At 45.3% G+C, this 22,552-nt stretch overlaps 1 protein-coding gene across 7 annotated transcripts in view; it reads left to right on the top strand.

Moving 5' to 3' along the window:
* The window catches only part of LOC137371364 (interleukin-18 receptor 1-like), a 70,913-nt gene that overhangs the window by 26,842 nt on the left and 21,519 nt on the right, over window positions 1-22,552 (top strand). For all 7 annotated transcript variants that reach the window (XR_010975210.1, XM_068033834.1, XM_068033837.1 and 4 more), the window contains 3 exons: window positions 4,070-4,135; window positions 13,408-13,540; window positions 19,107-19,252. Coding sequence is in view for 6 of the 7 variants with exons in the window: in XM_068033834.1 (XP_067889935.1) it covers window positions 4,070-4,135; window positions 13,408-13,540; window positions 19,107-19,252 (345 nt within the window). In the remaining variant the exon portion in view is untranslated. The remainder of the gene's footprint in view (window positions 1-4,069; window positions 4,136-13,407; window positions 13,541-19,106; window positions 19,253-22,552) is intronic.

The following is a 22,552-nucleotide window of genomic DNA, read 5'->3' as shown; positions in this document are numbered from 1 at the left end:
AGAAGATAAGCAAAGTTTTTCCACTGGGACCCAACCAAGTAGAAGTCCTTCATACAACAACACTCCCCTCTCTGCAGGCTTGATGTTGATGCTGGGATTAAAACTGAAGGAGTGCTGCAACTTCAGAGAGAGTTAGATAACAGTGAGAGATGTCATGCTCTCAGTTTTTGATGAAAAGGTCTCTGCTGTTTGAATCAAATCTAAAGTTGGAGGGAGCAAAATTGCCTCATGGCACTATAGAGGCCTTGCACCACTTTTCCTGTGTGGCCTGCGTGGCATTGCTGAAGGAGAAGGGTGCATGAGGGGGGAGAGTGGAGGCTGGAGGGTTCCTCTGCATGTGCCGGAAGGCCTTGGATCAAAGCCATCCTGGTGTCACACAGCCCAACTGGCTAATGTGATGCCAGGTTTCCAAATTTGGGCACGGCATGTACAGACAGCCTCTTCATTGTTCATTTTGTAAACAGCAAGCATAAAGCTGCAAGATGGGCTTTGCACTAGCATTATTTAAAGCTGCAGGCACCTAAATTGCAGGTAAAATTCTTTTTGGAACTTTTTCCAATTGCAAAGTCTCTGGAAACACTCGGGACTGTTTTTGCAGAGTCATCGAGTTATACAGCACAGAAACAGGCCTTTCAGCCCATTGTGTCTGTGCCGCCATCAAGCACCTATCTATTCTAATCCCATTTTCCAGCACTTGGCCCGTAGCCTTGTATGCTCTGGCATTTCAAGTGCTGATCTAAACACTTCTTAAATGTTGTGAGGTTTCCTGCCTCTACCATCCCTTCAGGCAGTGTGTTCCAGATTCCAACCACTCTCTGGGTGAAAACTTTTTTCCTCAAATCCCCTCTAAACCTCCTGCCCCTTACCTTAAATCTATGCCCCCTGGTTATTGATCCCGCCCGCTAAGGGAAAAAGTTTCTTCCTATCTATCCTATCAATGCCCCTCATAATTTTGTATACCTCAATCAGGTCCCCCCTCAGCCTTCTCTGCTCTAAGGAAAACAACCCTAGCCTATCCATTCTCTCTTCATAGCTGAAATGCTCCAGCCTCTGCACCCTCTCCAGTGCAATCACATCCTTCCTCTAGTGCAGTGACCAGAACTATACACAGTGTTGTGTTGAGGTCCTGGTTTTGCCACAGTGTGGTGCCATATCCTCATGGGGAGGGTGGGGTGTGGGGTGGTGGTGTTAGTGGGGCTGCGCGGGTATGGGGTGGTATGGGGATTGCTGAGGAGTAGGTGACCTGTCCACACAAAGGCTGTAACAGGTATGGGGCAGCCATGGCAGTGCCTCTGGGTCTGCAGCACAACAGGGAGATGCCATCCCATTGGCAAAACTGGAGCTGGGCTCCTGCATACTTGTTGACTATGTCAAAGACTGTATGGAAGGCAAGTCAATGCACCCAGCATTTCGCTATGCATGTCCATCAGTGTTCTCCTGTATGCCTCCCCTTTGAGGTCCTCATCTGAGTCCTCTGCAGCAGTATTCGTCTGTGACCTCGCCCTCTGTTGTCCTGGAACATGAATCATCCTTTCCCATAGGACTGGTTGCAGTGTTCCCAGATGAATCACCATGTACTGATTCCAACTCTACATTCGCCTCCAAGATACGTGCAATGCCAGTATATGAGCTGGTGGCTGTGAGTGACAGATCAGGTGACAGGGCCTCTTCATCAGTGCTGTGCTGTTGCCCTCTCTCCTCCCCCTGGGGCTCCTGCAGTTGGCCAGGTGGCAGTTCTTGGATGTCTGAAAGCAGGAAATCAGAAGTGGAAGTTTGATGTGAGGGAAGGCAGGGGTGGAGTGAGAAGCAAGCAGTCTATGATGACACCATCAGTAGCTCGCTCATCATGCCAGATAGCAGGATGAGGGTGTGCTGGGAGTTGAGAAGAGGCGTAAGACAGAAACATGCCTTCATCCTCAATGTTCTCAGTGACTTCGGATGCCATGAGCACTGTTGCAGCCAGCCCCATGATCCAGCGAACCATCTCCCCCATAGGCCTCAGGAAATGCTTATGTCCTTGTCCCACCACCAGTTCTTCTCTGCTCCCTTCTATTGTGTGCCACCCTGTCCTGCAAGAGAGAGGGCAGAATGTCAGTGGTTGTGTTGCACTGTGTTTGGGTGATTTTGCCTGTCATAACTGAATAGCTGGAGGTATGTGGAGGCAGTGAGAGATGTGTAAAAGGCTGGCAGCATCGGTAGGTGTTTGAGGTTGAGATGGAGTATCTGGATATAGGTATGAGTTCTGTGTGCCAGGGAGTGCTGCTGGGTGAGTGATGATGATGTGATACATTGAACAGTGTGAGAGGCTGTTGGAGCTGTGGGTAGGAGATATCAGATGAAAATGCATTCACTGACCTGGACAACCGCATGAAGTCATTAGACTTCTTGTGGCACTGCTACCAGGTCCTCAGGTCCAGACTCCAAGAGTTAGCATTCCTGACCACTTGCTCCCACTCCCTTCTGAGGGCAGTCCTTGAGGTCCTCCTGGTCCCCTGCAGAAACCTGGCGTGTCTCCTCCAACCCACCTTTAGCACTATGGCCTCCTGCGCTACATCCATCACTCTGTAACCCTCTCTGTGCCCTGGTGTTCAGTTTGCCATAATTTAAATTGCAGCAATATTGTTCATGGAAGTTTCCCTATAAGAGGGACATCATGCCTTTAAGAGAGCAGGCTGCCTGCACCAAGTGGTTTGCAACAACGTTCTTGGACCCTCTTTTAAGTGCAGAGACCACAGGAAGTGTGTAGGAGTAGGAAGCAGTGCAGGATCCGCTCAGCCAGTTGCATGGGTGTGGGCAGGGTGCAAATTGTGACTCCCGCGACCAAAGGCTGGGCCTATCCAATTACTAGCCCGATGTCACTTCATGACCTTTTTGCATCCATGTTGCCAGATGACAGAAGCACATTCTTGTGAGTGAAGTGCAGGGTTAGACTTCGCAATTTCGAGACCATTTCTCCTGCTTGCAATAAAAATCTGAGTAACAATATATCCATCAAACAACTGCTCTTTATTGGTGTCACAAAACTTAAAGCAAAACAAATATATTTCTGTCTTTAGAATCCTATTGTAATAATTACTATCAAACTATGTAATTCAACTACATGACAGGGACATAGTACTGATAGCTACTTAGGAATAACTGTATGCTATCTGCTTCTTTCAGAGGAAGCTTGCTGGTTGTTTGCTCAGCTTTTCTCCAATAACATTTTGATTCAAGAGTATTTTTGACTTATGGAAAAAATTGTACATTAAAGGGCTGAAATATTGGTTGAGCAGAGAATATTCACTGGCGCGGGGTATAAGGCGATGCCCAGTTCTATTGGGGTGGGAACTAGGCAATTTTCCCACATGCCCTCTAGAAGAGGGTATATCTAAGAGAACTCCAATGCTACTCCAAGAATTGTGTTCATGATCGCATTATAAGTCCTCAGTGAAACTTTTTCCAGCCAAGAGCCATTGTGAATTCTGTACCCAAGTGAAGATAATTGATCCAGAGGTAAAAACAAGAAATGCTGGAACCACTCAGCAGGTCTGGCAGCATCTGTGAAAAGAGAAGCAGAGTTAACGTTTTGGGTCAGTGACCCTTCTTCGGAAGTTCCGAAGAAGGGTCACTGACCCGAAACGTTAACTCTGCTTCTCTTTTCACAGATGCTGCCAGACCTGCTGAGTGGTTCCAGCATTTCTTGTTTTTATTTCAGATTTCCAGCATCCGTAGTATTTTGCTTTTATTGATCCAGAGGTAATTGGTTACCTTGTTAGTGGAGGTAGAATGGCTCCCCTCAGAGCTGAAGATTTTTGTAAGTTTTTTTTCTGGCTGTGGAATGCTAGATTTACAAGTGGAAATTGAAGTCCAATTATGCAAGTGACTCCCTTCCTACAATTTGGGATAGGGTTTGCACCTTGCTACATGGTGGATGACATTCCCCACATTTGCAATGAGAGAGTGGATGCCTCAGAATTCTAGGCTCTTTGCTTTCTCCCCCAGTGTTTTCTTTTTAAATGTATTATAATAGCCTTTTTATTAAAAAATAAGATCTGTTAATAAATATCATGTTCCTCTTTCTTCACAGAGTATGTTGAACCATTTAAACCAAAATTAATTTATCCTGTTGAAGAACAAATTGAGCTTGAACTTGGTAAGTACAATTTAGAGTAGCTCTATAAAGTAACATTCCGGACAATTATGCTGAAGGTACTATTCATGCTGGGGTACAATTCAATAGGTCCCAGATGCTTACTCAAGTAACCATTCTTCATGTGTGAGTCAAGATGGTTGGAGGCATTACAGTCAAGCCTGTTCGTCCCCTGTCTACTCACATGCAGTTGCCAACAGGAATGACTGGAGAGCAAACAGGAGAAAGAACCCTGACTTTTCATTCAATTGTGGAGCAAAAAGGCTGACAGTTGCACCCTAAATGCTGCCTCAGCTGAGATCAACTAATACATCAGTGACTTGAGAATCAAACCTGGAAACTTCTGGCCTTTTTGATTTAGTAGCGAGCTAGATTTGTTGATTGATGTTAGTTAACAGTGGTGTTAATCCATTTAATTTAGAAACCCATTTATTTTCAATGGGTTAAGACCTACATTAAAATCACACCATTCAGAAGATGTAGGAAATTGTCTTTAACCATTTGGTCATCAGAGAGCTGTGTATTTGTAAGAAGGAGATATTACCTACCATGTGTAAAAGACTTCTAGATAATTCAGGTCCTGAAATTCTGAACTGTGTTTTGTGTCTCTGTACTCCAACTGCTTGGAATGAAATCCACTAGTGGGTCTGAATTTTGTGGCATTGGCAGGGCTCCCAGGCCAAAGAGGCGAAGGGAACCTCGCCTTGGCATCTCAGAGTGCCCCCCCCGGGCAATCTAATGGCACTCATGCACTTAAATGCCCGGCGCTGGGATCCCCGTCCCTTTAAAGAAGGGAATTCTGCCTCCAAGAGCTGCCAGCAAATCACAGGGCCGGCATCTCGGTAGTATCGGCAGCTCCACCAAGAGCTGGCAGACCCCAGTGATGGTGGGGGGGGGGTTTCCCGGTAGGGGGCCCTCCCTGGACCACAGATTCTGCACAGAGGAGGGCCCCACCCAAGCCGCAGGGTGGTCGTCTCGTTTTAATGGGCAACTTCCCTGTGTGGTGGAGGCCCCCCACCCTCACCACTGGTTAAATCCCAGCTGCAGAAGGAAGAGGCCCTTAAATAGCTTATCCTGCCCCCGACTAAATTCTGATGCATCGGGAAGGTGCCGTCCCTTTGCCCCCCCACCCCCACCCCCACCCCACCCCCGCCTCCCGTTGCAATTCTGTGGGCCTTTCCACATCTGAACCCATCTTGAGTTCTGAACCCCCTAAAATTCAGCCCATGGTCTGCACTGCTGACCCCACTGAAATTTATGAGGTCTGCGGCTTGGAATTTAGCAAATGTAACACCGCTTTTCAAAAAAGGAAGAAGAGAGTAAATGGAACTACAGGCCAGTTAGCCTGACATCGGGGCTGAATTTTCGGGTCCTGCCGGGGTGGGAACGAAGGCAGGCAGGGATCGAGAATACCAGATTCCCGACACTGTTTCCAGTGGGCGGCCAGTTTCACCAGGGCGGGCGAAGGGCAGCCAAGAGATCCTGCCTGATCCATTATGAAGGCTAATTAAGATTGTTAAAGAGCTCATTGAGAGTTCATTAAGGGGCATGTTGTGATTTTTACGGGGGCACATGGGCTGCATGCGCTGTCTGGGACAGACCAGCTGAATGGAGGTGGACGCACAGTGGGGAGCCAGTCATGGCCACCTCAGGGAATTAGCTGGGCCCCATGAAAGGGTGAACCATGCAGAGGGGGACTCTGCTATTGGGAGACAGGTGTCTTTGGCTCATTGCAGGTCTGGGGGACAGTGGACAGTAAGCACTTGGGCTGCGCAGGGGGTTATCGCCCTCCTGGTATCGCAGGGCATAAGAGAAGGGGGCAAGGCTGCCTAACACAATTGGGGAGCCACCAGAACCCAAGGACGGCAACAGCTGGCAATGGGGGCACGACTGTCCGATGTGATGAGGAGGAACACCCTACACATGAAGGGCAGAACCCCAGGCATCAGGAAGGCGGAGGAGAGAAACAAAGAGCAGGAAAGACACAGAGGCCATTCCCTCAGCATACGATCTACTGCTGAAGACGGAGCTACCTGGAGATGGTGGAGAACCAGTGCCGCAGGAAACTGCGATTTTCCCCGAGGATGGGCACAAAGATCTGTGCACTCATCATCGAAGACTTCACACCTCACAGCACTGGTTGCCATGCCCTGCCAGTAGCTGCCACAGTCACTGTGGCCTTGAACCTTTTTGTTTCTGTCTCCTTCCAAGGATCAGCTGCGGATGTTGGTTGCATCTCGCATATGGCTGCATAACTCTGCATCTCACAGGTCACTGATATCCGATTGCCAAAGTTGGGCAGTGCATTTAATTCCAGACATATGCCACACAAGCACAGAGGGCAGTGGGTTTCACTGCTATCACTGGATGCCCCAGGGTGCAGGGCATCATTGATTTCATTCGTGTGGCACCCAGTCAGCCAGTCAGGTTCATCTACAGGAGGGACTTCCACTCACTCAAAAGTTCAGCTGATCTGCGACCACAAGAGTATCCTCCATGTGTGTGCTTGCTTTCCTGGTAGCTGCCATGACTCCTTCATCCTCCACCAGTCCAGGCTGCTGTAGCTCTTCACTCCACTCCCCAAACTCAGTGGATGGATTCTAGGGGACAAGAGGTATTTCCTGAAGCAAAGGTTTCCCACCCCTTTATGAGAGCACCAGACAGAGGCACTGTTGCAATACAACCAGAGCCATCTGCTCACTAGGATCACCAATGAGGAGGCCATCAGGCTGCTGAAGATGCAGTTCCGTTGCCTGGACTGGCTGGGTTGTGCCCTGCAGTACACTCCTGCAAGGGTCTTGTGCATCATGGTGGTCTGTTGTTCTCTCCATAACATGGCCCTCCAGAGAGGTGTGCACCTTGAAGTGGGTAAGGCCCTGGAAGAACACAGCTCATCGGAGGAGCAGGATGTGGAAGAGCAGGAGGAAGAGGAGGAGGAGGGGGAAGATGTAGAACACCGAGCTGCCCAGGCTGCACATGGAAGTGCCTTAGCCCAACACCGGGCTCCAGGGTCTTGTCAGGATGTCATTAACATCAGCAGGGATAGGCACCAACATGTTGTACCACAGACATGGGGACAGTTAATCTGCAAATAAAATGTATAGCCAACCTAATGCCATCAAAACAAAGTCCAAGTTAAAATGCATTTCTCCCTATTTAGTGAAATACCTGGCATTGTTTTTGCTTGCACAAATAGTCAATGTCTGCCCACCCACTTGATGTAGTGATGCAGAGAATCCGGATAGATGCCCATTTGTCAAGAGTGATCTTGATCTCTCTCTCTCTCCTGCCTCTTTCTCCTCTCTGTCAATCCCATTCCCTTTCTGTGTCCATCTCTCACCCCTCAATCTCTCCCCTCTCTGTGTCCATCTCCCTCCTCTCTTTCTCTCCCACTCTCCTCCCTCTGTGTCCATCCCTCTCTTCTCTCTCCCCCTCATTCACTCCCCTCTTTTTCTCTCCCCTTCTCTCTCCCCTCTCTCTGTCTCTCTCTCTCCCTCTCTCTCTCTCTCTCTCTCTCTCCCTCTCTTCCCTCCCCCCTTTCTGATCATTGCTGATATCAGGAACAGCAGTTTCTGAACTTTGAACAGATTTGGGCTTTTCTGGCGGGCTTTTAAAAAAAATTGCAACCCGCTGGAAAACCCTGATTCTGTCCGAAGTTCAGAAACTGCTGTTTCTGCTTCCAGTACCAGTCAGCTGTGAAACTGGATTGCAATTTTTTTACAGCCACTCTGGTCACAAAGAAGAATCCAATGGGAAATTTCTCGTCCCTGAAATAACCAATCACAGACCTCAAAATCTTTTACCACGGACACGTTGCCGAAAGTCAGGGATCATCTGATTCCGGCAAGCTTCAACTGAGCCCCTCAGATTCAGGAGGAACGGCATAATCTGAAACTCACTCTGAGCTGCCAGTACTTTCATTGAAAACACAGCCTGGAACAAGTAATCTGTTACTGCCAATGAAGGATGCACATCTGCCCAGAGATTTCACCGTCACCATTGGATGAACCCTTGCTCTCCTTCACCACTTCAATACCTCTTTTCTTGTCCCACCATTAATAAAAGAAGGCTCACATATCTTGCTCCATGTGTTATTATTGACATGGTACTCATAAAGGAAAACAGTAAACATTTACTGGAAGAAGACACCCCAGTGACTCATTCAGTGCTCTACACAATGCAGTGGCCTCAGCGCTTGGCAGCTTCTACGTAGTGCTTCCCTTGTAGCCTTGGAGGAGGTGGAGACAGTCTGAGATGCACATGGTGATTGTCCTCATTGTGGAGGTGCATCTCCTGAGACTGTTGCACCTGAATCATTGCAGGGGCAGCCTCCATCACTGGGCCTGCTGCACAGATGCTGCCTCTGTCAGAGAGGCCAAGGAGGCTGAAGACGATAATGGCGCCCCATGAGGGGGTGGCATCTTCATCCTCCTTGGTTACATCCTCAGCCCTTGGCTGGTGCTCCAGATGGCTGGAGGGAAGCACCAGTTGGGGAGCACCTGGCATTCCCTCCAGACATCCCTGCACCATCAGTGCTACTGACTGGTCCAGGGTACATAGAGTGACATGCATCCTGTGTATGTCAATGTGCAGTTCCTGCATGCACTTCAAGTGATGCTGCATAGGCTCTCCATAAGAGTGGCCACTCTCTCAATGGAGGAGCTCATGCGCTCAAAGCCCTGAACCATTGTGGCACACATGAGTTGGATGGACTCTTCCATTATCTGTCCAAGAATCAGCACTATTTCAGGGAACTCCGACATGTGGGAGCAAATCTGCTGCTGCTGTTCTAGGTGGAGCCTCCTTTCCAGTGATTCCTGATGCCCTGCATCTGTGCCCAGCTGAGCAGGGCTGTGTCTATCCTCCATCTTCCAAGGGGGACTGCCCACAGCTGCCTCTTCCTCTGGCACCTTCTGCTGCACAATAGTGCTGTGCTCCTCACCCAGTGCCACCTCATCTAATTGCGTGCGAGGACCCACCGAGGTAATTGTATCTGTGCTGGTGGAAGGTGCACTGTAAGTTGTGATGGTGCTTCTTTGGAGTTTCGCTGATGCTGATCTTAGCCCAGTGATGCTGAGGGAGATAGTCTCCTTGGTTCAATGTCTGCACCTGTGGAAGACACAAGAAGAGACCATGAGAGCTAGCCTTGGAGAGCAGAAGCTTCTGCAGCACTGAGGATTCCCAATGCAACTCAATGTTCTTTGGGTGGCTTCCTTCCCTGCAAAGCCAGAAGATGGTCTCTCATCCATCTGAACAAGTTGAGGAAAATCTGTTTCTGAAAAATTCTGGCCTTGTCTCCTTTTGTTACTTCTTTCCCAATGCCTTCCTTGTGAACCACAAGAGTATGAGATAGAAGCCATTAAGACATCATGAGGAAGCAAAGGAATCAACAACAACAAAGAAGAAAGAACAGTACAGCACAGGAACAGGCCATTCGGCCCTCCAAGCCTGTGCCGATCTTGATGCCTGTCTAAACTAAAACCTTCTAAACTTCCGGGGACCGTATCCCTCTATTCCCATCCTATTCATGTATTTGTCAAGCTGGCTCTTAAACGTCGCTATCGTACCTGTTTCCACCAACTCCCCCGGCAGCAAGTTCCAGGCACTCACCACCCTCTGTGTAAAGAACTTGCCTCGCACATCCCCTCTAAACTTTGCCCCTCGCACCTTAAACCTATGTCCCTAGTAACTGACTCTTCCACCCTGGGAAAAAGCTTCTGACTATCCACTCAGTCCATGCCGCTTATAACTTTGTAAACCTCTATCATGTCGCCCCTCCACCTCCGTCATTCCAGTGAAAACAATCTGAGTTTATCCAACCTCTCCTCATAGCTAATGCCCTCCAGACCAGGCAACATCCTGGTAAACCTCTTCTGTACCCTCTCCAAAGCCTCCACGTCCTTCTGGTAGTGTGGCGACCAGAATTGCACGCAATATTCTAAGTGTGGCCTAGCTAAGGTTCTGCACAGCTGCAACATGACTTGCCAATTTTTATACTCTATGCCCCGACCGATGAAGGCAAGCATGCCGTATGCCTTCTTGACTACCTTATCCACCTGCGTTGCCACTTTCAGTGACCTGTGGACCTGTACGCCCAGATCTCTCTGTCTGTCAATACTCCTAAGGGTTCTGCCATTTACTGTATACTTCCCACCTGTATTAGATCTTCCAAAATGCATTACCTCACATTTGTCCGGATTAAACTCCATCTGCCATTTCTCCGCCCAAGTCTCCAACCGATCTATATCCTGCTGTATCCTCTGACAATCCTCATCACTATCCGTAACTCCACCAAACTTTGTGTCGTCCGCAAACTTACTAATCAGACCAGCTACATTTTCCTCCAAATCATTTATATATACTACAAAGAGCAAAGGTCCCAGCACTGATCCCTGCGGAACACCACTAGTCACAGCCCTCCATTCAGAAAAGCACCCTTCCACTGCTAATTTCTATGACCGAGTCAGTTCTGTATCCATCTTGACAGCTCACCTCTGATCCCGTGTGACTTCACCTTTTGTACCAGTCTGCCATGAGGGACCTTGTCAAAGGCTTTACTGAAGTCCATATAGACAACATCCACTGCCCTTCCTTCATCAATCATCTTCGTCACTTCCTCAAAAAACTCAATCAAATTAGTGAGACACAACCTCCCCTTCACAAAACCATGCTGTCTCTCGCTAATAAGTTCATTTGTTTCCAAATGGGAGTAAATCCTGTCCCGAAGAATCCTCTCTAATAATTTCCCTACCACTGACTTAAGGCTCACCAGCCTATAGTTTCCTGGATTATCCTTGCTACCCTTCTTAAACAAAGGAACAACATTGGCTATTCTCCAGTCCTCTGGGACCTCACCTGTAGCCAATGAGGATACAAAGATTTCTGTCAAGGCCCCAGCAATTTCTTCCCTTGCTTCCATCAGTATTCTGGGGTAGATCCCATCAGGCCCTGGGGACTTATCTACCTTAATGCTTTGCAAGACGCCCAACACCTCCTCCTTTTTGATATCGACATGACCCAGACTATCTACACTCCCTTCCCTAGACTCATCATCCACCAAGTCCTTCTCTTTGATGAATACTGATGCAAAGTACTCATTTAGTACCTCGCCCATTTCCTCTGGTTCCATACATAGATTCCCATCTCTGTCCTTGAGTGGGCCAACCCTTTCCATGGTTACCCTCTTGCTCTTTATATACGTATAAAAAGCCTTGGGATTTTCCTTAATCCTGTTTGCCAATGACTTTTCATGACCCCTTTTAGCCCTCCTGATTCCTTGCTTAAGTTCCTTCCTACTGCCTTTATATTCCTCAAAGGCTTCGTCTGTTCCCAGCCTTCCAGCCCTTACGAATGCTTCCTTTTTCTTTTTGACGAGGCTCACAATATCCCTCGTTATCCAAGATTCCCTAAACTTGCCAAACTTATCCTTCTTCCTTTGGTTATACATCAATGTAGTTGAATATTCTGACAAAAGCTAAGGGAGAAAACACACACCACAACATACACCTGCTGTGCCTCCAACAACCTGCTACAACAAGCAATCTCCATAGGGAAACTTATTCTGCTCAGTGCCATCGCTTAATACAGGTAGATGTTGAAACCAGGCTGAAGAGCAGTGAGCCCCTCACTCACACAGCTTCAAGTACAGTTTAGTAGCTCCCCAAATCAAAACTAAATTGTGTCCAAAAATACAGGCAAATCTGAGAAATGTTCAAATGTTTTCAATTCTGTAAGCAGCTTTAAAATATTTACTTCTGCTGAGATGTTTGTGTCTCATTTATTTACACCTAATGAGGTCACACAGCCTGGGAACTATGACTTCCTAATCGAACCAAAGCATTAGCTGGTGAAGTGGTGGGCATATCAATTAGTAGCTCCAACTCGGACCAGAAACTTTAGAAGATTGGAATGCATTGCCTGAAAGGGTGGTGGAATCAGATTCAATAGCAACTTTCAAAAGGGAACTGGATACATACTTCATAAGGAAACATTTTCAAGGCTATGAGAAAAAAGCAGGGGAGTGAGATTAATTAGATTAGATTAGATTAGAGATACAGCACTGAAACAGGCCCTTCGGCCCACCGAGTCTGTGCCGAACATCAACCACCCATTTATACTAATCCTACACTAATCCCATATTCCTACCAAACATCCCCACCTGTCCCTATATTTCCCTACCACCTACCTATACTAGTGACAATTTATAATGGCCAATTTACCTATCAACCTGCAAGTCTTTTGGCTTGTGGGAGGAAACCGGAGCACCCGGAGAAAACCCATGCAGACACAGGGAGAACTTACAAACTCCACACAGACAGTACCCGGAATCGAACCCAGGTCCCTGGAGCTGTGAGGCTGCGGTGCTAACCACTGCGCCACTGTGCCGCCCTGGATAGCTCTTTCAAAGAGCTGGCACAGGCACACTAGACTGATAGCCTCTTACTGTGCTTTATGATTATAGGCTTGAAAAATAGGGGATTTCGTGATGGAAATAGGCCCCACTGATAATTACTAGCTGCAAATTGTGTTGTGTCACCATTGTGATCCAAACATGACTCTACAAATGTGGATTTTCAGGGCCCCATTCTTTATTTCTAACCATGATCATAACATAAAATAGTCATATCAAAGGTATTTATTTCAAATAATACAATTTGCCTACAGTTCAAAATTGTGCAACTGAATAAAAATGACAGCCCAGAAATTGTGGTCCTGCTCCTGAGCTGCTAGAAGAGAAGCTCAGTATGATTTCTGCCCACTTTTCTCATCTTGTCTCTATCCCAAATTGCCAGAATGGGGTCAGTTGAGTATTGGATGGTAGTGGGGTGGGGTGTCTGCCACATTAATGGCACAGTTGGCACCCATTTTCATTGATAGATATCAGTTTTCATTTCCTGCTGCTCTCTAGACAAGTTGCGGATATCCAAATGGCAAGTGATCTGAGGACTGGGGACAAGCATCAGTAGGGAGGTGAATCCTGGCATTTAAGCCGAGTTCGCATTCACTGAGAATCTCTGCAACTAATCCTGGCCAGATGAAAGCTCTGGAGCAAGGCACTGACCTAATTTGTAGCCCTTCTGGAAGGATCACAGGTTTTTATTCCAATGTGTGTTTTTAGTCTATTTGAAGTGATAGGGAATCGAAGAATATTTTTGTGATCATTTAGATTATTAGAACAGTTAACAAAATGCGTTAAAAATAACAAATGATTATTTTACTGGCTGCACAAAAACAAAGTCATTTGCATTATTGAGTTTCTTTATTTTGTGTATTAGGTGAAAAAAGAGAAATTGAATGCAAAGCTGTTGTTGGATACAAAGTGGATAACTTCTGCCTACTATATTGGATTTTTAATAACAGTTTTTTTAATATCAGTGGAAATGATGCAGTCTACGAAAGTCCTGAAAGGTAAGAGGTGTAGATATATATATTATACATATTATGTGTGTGTGTATATATATATGTATATATATATATATATATATATATATATGTGTGCTCAGCATAGTGGGGAAAGTCTTTACTCGAGTCGCTCTGAACAGGCTCCAGAAGCTGGCCGAGCGCGTCTACCCTGAGGCACAGTGTGGCTTTCGTGCAGAGAGATCGACCGTTGACATGCTGTTCTCCCTTCGTCAGATACAGGAGAAATGCCGTGAACAACAGATGCCCCTCTACATTGCTTTCATTGATCTCACCAAAGCCTTTGACCTCGTCAGCAGACGTGGTCTCTTCAGACTACTAGAAAAGATTGGATGCCCACCAAAGCTACTAAGTATCATCACCTCATACCTCATTCCATGACAATATGAAAGGCACAATTCAACATGGTGGCTCCTCCTCAGAGCCCTTTCCTATCCTGAGTGGCGTGAAACAGGGCTGTGCTCTCGCACCCACACTTTTTGGGATTTTCTTCTCCCTGCTGCTTTCACATGCGTTCAAGTCCTCTGAAGAAGGAATTTTCCTCCACACAAGATCAGGGGGCAGGTTGTTCAACCTTGCCCGTCTAAGAGCGAAGTCCAAAGTACGGAAAGTCCTCATCAGGGAACTCCTCTTTGCTGACGATGCTGCTTTAACATCTCACACTGAAGAGTGCCTGCAGAGTCTCATCGACAGGTTTGCGGCTGCCTGCAATGAATTTGGCCTAACCATCAGCCTCAAGAAAACAAACATCATGGGGCAGGACGTCAGAAATGCTCCATCCATCAATATTGGCGACCACGCTCTGGAAGTGGTTCAAGAGTTCACCTACCTAGGCTCAACTATCACCAGTAACCTGTCTCTAGATGCAGAAATCAAAAAGCGCATGGGAAAGGCTTCCACTGCTATGTCCAGACTGGCCAAGAGAGTGTGGGAAAATGGCGCACTGACACGGAACACAAAAGTCCGAGAGTATCAGGCCTGTGTCCTCAGTACCTTGCTCTATGGCAGCGAGGCCTGGACAACGTATGTCAGCCAAGAGCGACGTCTCAATTCATTCCATCTTCGCTGCCTCCGGAGAATACTTGGCATCAGGTGGCAGGACCGTATCTCCAACACAGAAGTCCTCGAGGCGGCCAACATCCCCAGCTTGTACACACTACTGAGTCAGCGGCGCTTGAGATGGCTTGGCCATGTGAGCCGCATGGAAGATGGCAGGATCCCCAAAGACACATTGTACAGCGAGCTCGCCACTGGTATCAGACCCACCGGCCGTCCATGTCTCCGCTATAAAGACGTCTGCAAACGCGACATGAAATCCTGTGATATTGATCACAAGTCGTGGGAGTCAGTTGCCAGCGTTCGCCAGAGCTGGCGGGCAGCCATAAAGACGGGGCTAAAATGTGGCGAGTCGAAGAGACTTAGTAGTTGGCAGGAAAAAAGACAGAGGCGCAAGGGGAGAGCCAACTGTGCAACAGCCCCGACAAACAAATTTCTCTGCAGCACCTGTGGAAGAGCCTGTCACTCTAGAATTGGCCTTTATAGCCACTCCAGGCGCTGCTTCACAAACCACTGACCACCTCCAGGCGCGTATCCATTGTCTCTCAAGATAAGGAATCCCAAAGAAAGAATATATATATATATGTATATATATATTGTATTCAGTGCATTGTTGTCATATGCTTAATTGCTTGCACAAGAGAAATTATTGAAAGTAATTATCCTCAATCTGCAAGAGTTCAATAATTGACTCCCTTAATTCTCCAGTACTTCCTTAATTCACCCCTGGTTATTTTGTGAGATGTCATGCTGCAAGGTGACACTCACTAAATGCAAACAGTCAACATTCATTTTTTTTTAAGAAAACACACAGGAAAAAAAAGAATGGATTTTATTCTTGCTTTTATTCATAACAAGGCACTTCATGCCTTTTCCATCCACAGTAAACATGTAATTATTCTGTCATGCCTTCCTGCCCATAGCTTCACCTATTGTAAATAGTTTAAAATAGAACATCAAAATAAAAGCAAAATACTGCAGATGCTGGAAATCTGAAACAAAAGCAATAAGTGCTGGAAAAACTCAGCAGGTCTGACAGCATCTGTGGACAGAGAAGCAAAGTTAACGTTTCAGGTTTGTGACCTTTCATTCGAACTCATCAAAACTGGTATTCTAATGAAAGGTCACAGACCTGAAATGCTACCTTTGCTTCTCTGTCCACAGATGCTGTCAGACCTGCTGAGTTTTTCCAGCACTTATTGTTTTGTTTAAGATAGAACCTTTCTTGATATACACATGTTTACTGGTACCATATGTTTTACCCACCTTTAAAAAAAATTAAGATTCATCTGCCCATTCTCAGCTCATCTACACAATACAAGCAATTTTAACTCTCTCTGCTCAATGGAAACAGGGTGGTAGCAGAATTAAGATCGAGGCAGGCAACACATGAGTTTGTTCCGTACTGCTGCCATTTTATCTCACCTGGATTAAACAGCAGGCTCACTATTCTAGGCAGATTAAGCTTGAATGATGTACGCAAGACCCAGATGCAATATAAAAGGCGTGCTGGGCAGAGCGCACATATTGGATGTTCTGCTCAGTAAAACATGATGGTCAAGAACAAGATGCCCTAAAAGCGTAAATGAAGAATTGTTTTTGTGAAGCCAGGAGGAGCAGAGCTCCTCAATAAGGTATAGCCTAGTGTCACACCAGGCTCCCCACTCCTCCCATCCACCCGCTCTCCCATCCTCTGGACCTACCTTTCCAGTAGCTGGATCGGCCTCTGGGCTGCCCAATATTGATCCAGTCATGAGCTGGTGAGCAGGATGCTCATTTGGGGTGTGCAATTTGTTATTAATAAGGACCAGCCCTCAAAATGGATATAGCCTCCTGCTGAAGGCATTGGACAATCAGCCAGCATACTCCACCTTGGTCACCCAAAAGTTAAAATCTAGTTAAGCCAAATTTCTCTGTAAATAATGAATCTCATTACCTGCCCAACAAGCTTTGTATCATTAAGAAATGTCATAATACACACACAATAAATATTTTCTATTTATCACCACTGTCATGCTAGGCCCCCACCTGCCAAGAATGAGGCACATCATTTTTGTCATGAACATTGATTTTTAACTGTTGTTGGAGTGAGGAAATGACTTGTTAAACAGATCAGCCATGGCTGGAAAAAAAAATTTACATACTAACAGACATCGAAGGTGAGGAAGCACATTCCAGGGCCTGCTAAGGAGGATACAATCCACAAGGACCAGGACCGGTTAGACCAGCTGATCACATGCCTACCTGGCTGTTCCAGGGTTTTCTTTTGAACTGTTCACAGAGAGTTGGAAGGCAGAGTGTCTGTTTGCTCCTGGACTGAGAAGATCTCAACTGTCTGCTCCCATCTCTTCCTCACAAGCCTCTGAATCAACTGAAGACACATGAACCCCAAGAGAGAAAAGTCGCCTACAGAGATCAAGGTTTGAGAAGAATACTGGGCGCCAATGAAAAGCAGGATCTACCTACAATCAAGGACTCTACAGTGAGCTCAAAGAGCCGTAACAACACATCTTCAGATACAGCCTCAATCTTTTCCACATTATTTTTCTGTCTATTTGCATGTGTATATCGTGTATTCATGCTAGTGTGGGTGCGTCGTATATCTATAGGCGAATTAGAATTTAAGCTTAAATTTAATAAAATTTTAACTTTTCTTCTTTAAACCTAAGAAAACCTGTTTGTGCTGGTTTCTTTGCCTTATAATTGGAAAAATTATAATGCTCCATCCATCAATATCGGCGACCACGCTCTGGAAGTGGTTCAAGAGTTCACCTACCTAGGCTCAACTATCACCAGTAACCTGTCTCTCGATGCAGAAATCAACAAGCGCATGGGTAAGGCTTCCTCTGCTATGTCCAGACTGGTCAAGAGAGTGTGGGAAAATGGCGCACTGACACAGAACACAAAAGTCCGAGTGTATCAAGCCTGTGTCCTCAGTACCTTGCTCTACGGCAGCGAGGCCTGGACAACGTATGTCAGCCAAGAGCGACGTCTCAATTCATTCCATCTTCACTGCCTCCGGAGAATCCTTGGCATCAGGTGGCAGGACCTTATGTCCAACACAGAAGTCCTCAAGGTGGCCAACATCCCCAGCATATACACCCTACTGAGTCAGCGGCGCTTGAGATGGCTTGGCCATGTGAGCCGCATGGAAGATGGCAGGATCCCCAAGGACACATTGTATAGCGAGCTCACCACTGGTATCAGATCCATGTCTCCGCTTTAAAGACGTCTGCAAAGGCGACATGAAGTCCTGTGACATTGATCACAAGTCATGGGAGTCAGTTGCCAGCGATCGGCAGAGCTGGCGGGCAGCCATAAAGGCGGGGCTAAAGTGTGGCGAGTCAAAGAGACTTAGCAGTTTGGCAGGAAAAAAGACAGAAGCGCAATGGGAGAGCCAACTGCGAAACAGCCCTGACAACGAATTTTATCTGCAGCACCTGTGGAAGAGTCTGTCACTCTAGTATTAGCCTTTATAGCCACTCCAGGCGCTGCTCCACAAACCACTGACCACCTCCAGGCGCTTACCTATTGTCTCCCGAGACAAGGAGGCCAAAGAAGAAGAAGAATTGGAAAACGGGGAACAAGGATTCACCAAGGGGGAGCTAAAAGCATAATGTGTTTAAAATTAAACCCTGTTACAATAAGACCAGGTGAAGTTTGAAAGGGAACCCGAGACCTCTTTCTCACCTGGTCGTAACGCCACCTTCTGTCTTCTGCTTCCAAGCCTGTTTTCAATCCATCTAGATTATTTGGTAATCATTCCATGAGCTTTAAGATTCTTTCTTTGTCTCACAAGAGGAACTTTGTCAAACACTTTTTGGAAACACAGTGGTTAGCACCGCAGCCTCACAGCTCCAGGGACCTGGGTTCAATTCTGGGTACTGCCTGTGCGGAGTTTGCAAGTTCTCCCTGTGACCGCGTGGGTTTTCGCTGGGTGCTCCGGTTTCCTCCCACAGCCAAAGACTTGCAGGTGATAGGTAAATTGCCCTTTGTAAATTGCCCCTAGTGTAGGTAGGTGGTAGGGAATATGGGATTACTGTAGGGTTAGTATAAATGGGTGGTTGTTGATCGGCACAGACTCTGTGGGCCGAAGGGCCTGTTTCAGTGCTGTATCTCTAAACAAATAAACAAAAACCCAATTAAACTCCATTTCATTATAATAACACTGTTGGATTGTAAATGATGCTGACAGTAATTTTGGTTTCAGTGATTTTGGTGATGTTTTTCTGCAGATCTTTCTGTGTAACGAGAATACCTGATTGTCCTTTTTATTCGAGTTTCATATTCATGGCCAGTTTGACGTATTAGTTGTCATATATATTCCTTGAGAATGAAAATGCAGGGAGTTGTAAGCCTTAGACTTTTAAATTCTGTCAATAATAATTGTCTTCTCCTACCACTCCATTGTACTATTTGCTAAAGTAGAAATTATTTGTTTAATTAATGTCATTCAGTATTTTCTGTTATAAAATATTAACACTTCTGTGCCTTTTAGGATTGTTATTGAAGATAACAGAACATCTATGATCAGTCTGCTTGTGTTCACCAGAATCAAAGCAGAGTATCTGAATAAAAATTTTACATGTTTTTTAAATTGTCCAGATACTAATCAAATTGGTTACATCATTCTTCTGGAAAAAGGTATTCCAATCTATAGTAATAAGATAGTAAAATGAAGCGGGAAAATTCTAGTACAAAAGCAAAATACTAGGGATGCTGGAAATCTGAAATATTAACAGAAAATATTGGATACACTCAGCAGGTCTGGCAGCATCTGTGGAGCGAGAAACAGAATTAATGTTTCAGGTTGATGTCCCTTCATCAGAACCTTCATCGACTTGAAACGTTAACTCTGTTTCTCTCTCCACAGATGCTGCCAGACCTGCTGAGTATTTCCAGCACTCTCTGTTTTTATTTTGAAGCAACTCTGGCACTGTTCATCCTCATTTGTTCGCTCTTCTGATGGTCCACAATGCCCAGTAATACTAACTATATAGGTCAGAAAGTTCCAAGTTCAAGTCTAAGTCTATGTCAAGTTAGCTGATCTCAGCAGAAGCAATAGTTATGGTGACGCAACTATGCTCAATGGTGTTGGAAAATTCAGGTAGAGTTTTCAATTCTAATCACAATGCAGGATGTTATTGAAGATAAAATTGACTTGTCTGTGATGCACCCCAAGTTTGACTAGCCTGCATTTGCTCACTGTTTAGATTTACACAAACACCAATTTCCTGCTCCTGTGCACCAGGAATACTGGTACACAACTAATGTAAAGGGAACATGGAATTGAGAAAATAGATCCATTTCTTTCTGGTCTGCAAGCCAGCACTTCTCTATTCTTAGTGAGTTGAAGTTCATGTGCCAATTTCCTGCATGAGTTTCATTAATAAAAAATATTTAAAAGAACAAGAACAACTCAGAAAAATTAACATTTCAGTTATGGACCATTTGTTAGAGCTGAAAGGTATTGCAGATAAGCAGCATTTAATAAGGAACAGAATCATAGGAAAAGGGAAGGGAACAAAACACGAACACACAGGAAAAGAATGACCTGTAAAGTGCTTAAGTGGAAAACAGGAAATGGTTAAATGGCAGAGGTGATATAGACATGGGACAATCGGAGGCAAAATGAAAGAAATAAAAGACATTTCTGCCATTTAACCATCTCCTTTTTTCCACCTAAGCGCTTTAAAGATCATTTCATATTCCTTGCTATTTCTGTAATTGTGTGTTTTTCCCTTTCTCCTTGTACTATTCCTTTTTAAATGCAGTTTATCAGTAATATCTTCCAGTTTGATGAAAGGTTCATACCTGAAACACTCATTTGTTGGCTTTTCCCACAGATGCTGCTTGACCTGCTGAGTATTTCCAGCATTTTGGGCTGGATTTTATCCTGATGGTGGCATGATGAGGGTCATGGTGGCAGCGCTGGAAGCAGATGCTATTTCCGTGTTTGCTTTAGGCAGCCGGCTGTAAGTGTTCTCAAGGTGGCCATCAATTAAATAGTAGTGGTGCGGGCAGGCCAGTTAAGCAGGTGAAGCGTGGTGTCCCGCCCATTTGATGTCAGAAATCCAATCTCCATGGATTCCTGCTGTTGGTAAAATCCAGAAGTGACATCAAGACATCGGACTTCCAACCCAATGTGGTTCCTCCCCATTTTACAATCTGCCAGCCTCCAACCTTGCACTTAATAGCCTAGTAAAATTCTAGCCTTTCTGATTTTGTTTCAGATTTCCAGCATCTGCAGTGTTTTGCACTTTGTCCTGAAGTATTTTTGTTGGGTTTGGATCAGTGCAGTCAGATGTAATGGTATTCCCTGTAAAGATATTTTTGGTTGGGAGAGGGGGACTTTGCAAGCATGATTTTCTGTAAGTTGACAATTGGTATCAAGTTAGACTGTGTCAGTGAATATATTCATAATGCATTCATTTCTGCTCACTCCATTTAAATACATAAAATAAGTAAGCAATACAATGTAACCACAACCAACATTGTTGAATATAAAGAACAGCAAAGAATAACTAAAAGATTGATAAGGAGGGAAAAATTAGACTACGAGAGACAGCTAACTAGAAATATAAAAACAGATAGTAAGAGTTTCAATAGATATTTTAAAAAGGAAAATAATAAACAAAGTGAGTGTTGGTCCGATAGAAAGTGAGTCTGGGGAATTAAGGGAAAATAAGGAGATGACAGATGAATTGAACAGGTATTTTTCATCGGTACTATAAAGGATACAAGTAACATCCCAGAAATAGCTGTAAATCAGAAAATGGAAGGGAGGGAGGAGCTCAAGAAAATTACAATCACTAGGGAAGTGGTACTGAGCACATTGCTGACAAGTTTTTTTATATTCATTCATGGGATGTGGGAGTTGCTGGCTAGGCCAGTATTTATTACCTATCCCTAATTGCCCTTGAACTGAGTGGCTTGCTAGGCCATTTCAGATGGCATTTAAGAGTCAATCACATTGTGGGTCTGGAGTCACATGTAGGGCAGACCAGGTAAGGATGGCAGATTTCCTTCCCTAAAGGACATTAGTGAACCAGATGTTTTTTTTACAACAACTGACAATGGTTTCATGTCAACATTAGACTAGCTTTTAATTCCAGATTTTTTGAATTGAATTCCAAATTTCACCATCTGCCATGGTGGAATTCGTCCCCAGAGCATTAGCTTGGGTCTCTGGATTACTCGTCCAGTGGCATTACCAGTACACCACCGCCTCCCCTGACAAGTCCCCGGGTCATGGTGGACTTCATCCTAGGGTTCTATAAGAAGTGGCTACTGAGATAGTTGATGCATTAGTTTTAATTTTCCCAAATTCCCTAGATTCTGGGAAGGTTCCATTAGTTTGGAAATATAGCCAATATAATTCCTTTATCAAAAAAGGAGACAGAAAGCAGGAAATTACAGGCCAGTTAGCTTAATACCTGTCTTGGGGAAAATGTTAGAAGCTATTATTAAAGACGTTATTGCAGGGCACTTAGAAAAATTCAAGGTAATCAGGCAGAGTCAACATGGTTTTGTGAAAGGGAAATCATGTTTAATCAATTTATTGGAGTTCTTTGAAGAAGTAACATGTGCTGTAGATAAAGGGGAACCAGTGGATGTATTGTACTTAGATTTCCAGAAGGCATTTGATAAGGTACCATATTGCAGGTTATTGCGGAAATTAAAATCTCATGGTGTAGGGGGTAACATATTGGCATGGATAAAAGATTGGCAAACTAACATGAAACAGAGAGTAGGCATAAATGGGTCATTTTCTGGTTGGCAAGATGTAATGAGTGATGTGCTGCAGGGTTCACTGATGGGGCCTCAATTTTTTACAATTTATATAAATGACTTGGATGAAGGGACCAAAGGTATGATTGCTAAATTTGCTGAAGACACAAAGATAGGTAGGAAAATAAGTTGTTAAGAGGATATAAGGAGGCT

The sequence above is a fragment of the Heterodontus francisci genome, chromosome 6 (genome assembly GCF_036365525.1).
Source record: "Heterodontus francisci isolate sHetFra1 chromosome 6, sHetFra1.hap1, whole genome shotgun sequence".
Taxonomy (NCBI): Eukaryota; Metazoa; Chordata; class Chondrichthyes; order Heterodontiformes; family Heterodontidae; genus Heterodontus; species Heterodontus francisci.
The sequence above is the reverse complement of the archived record's forward strand: the minus strand, read 5'-3'. Positions and strand labels throughout refer to the sequence as shown.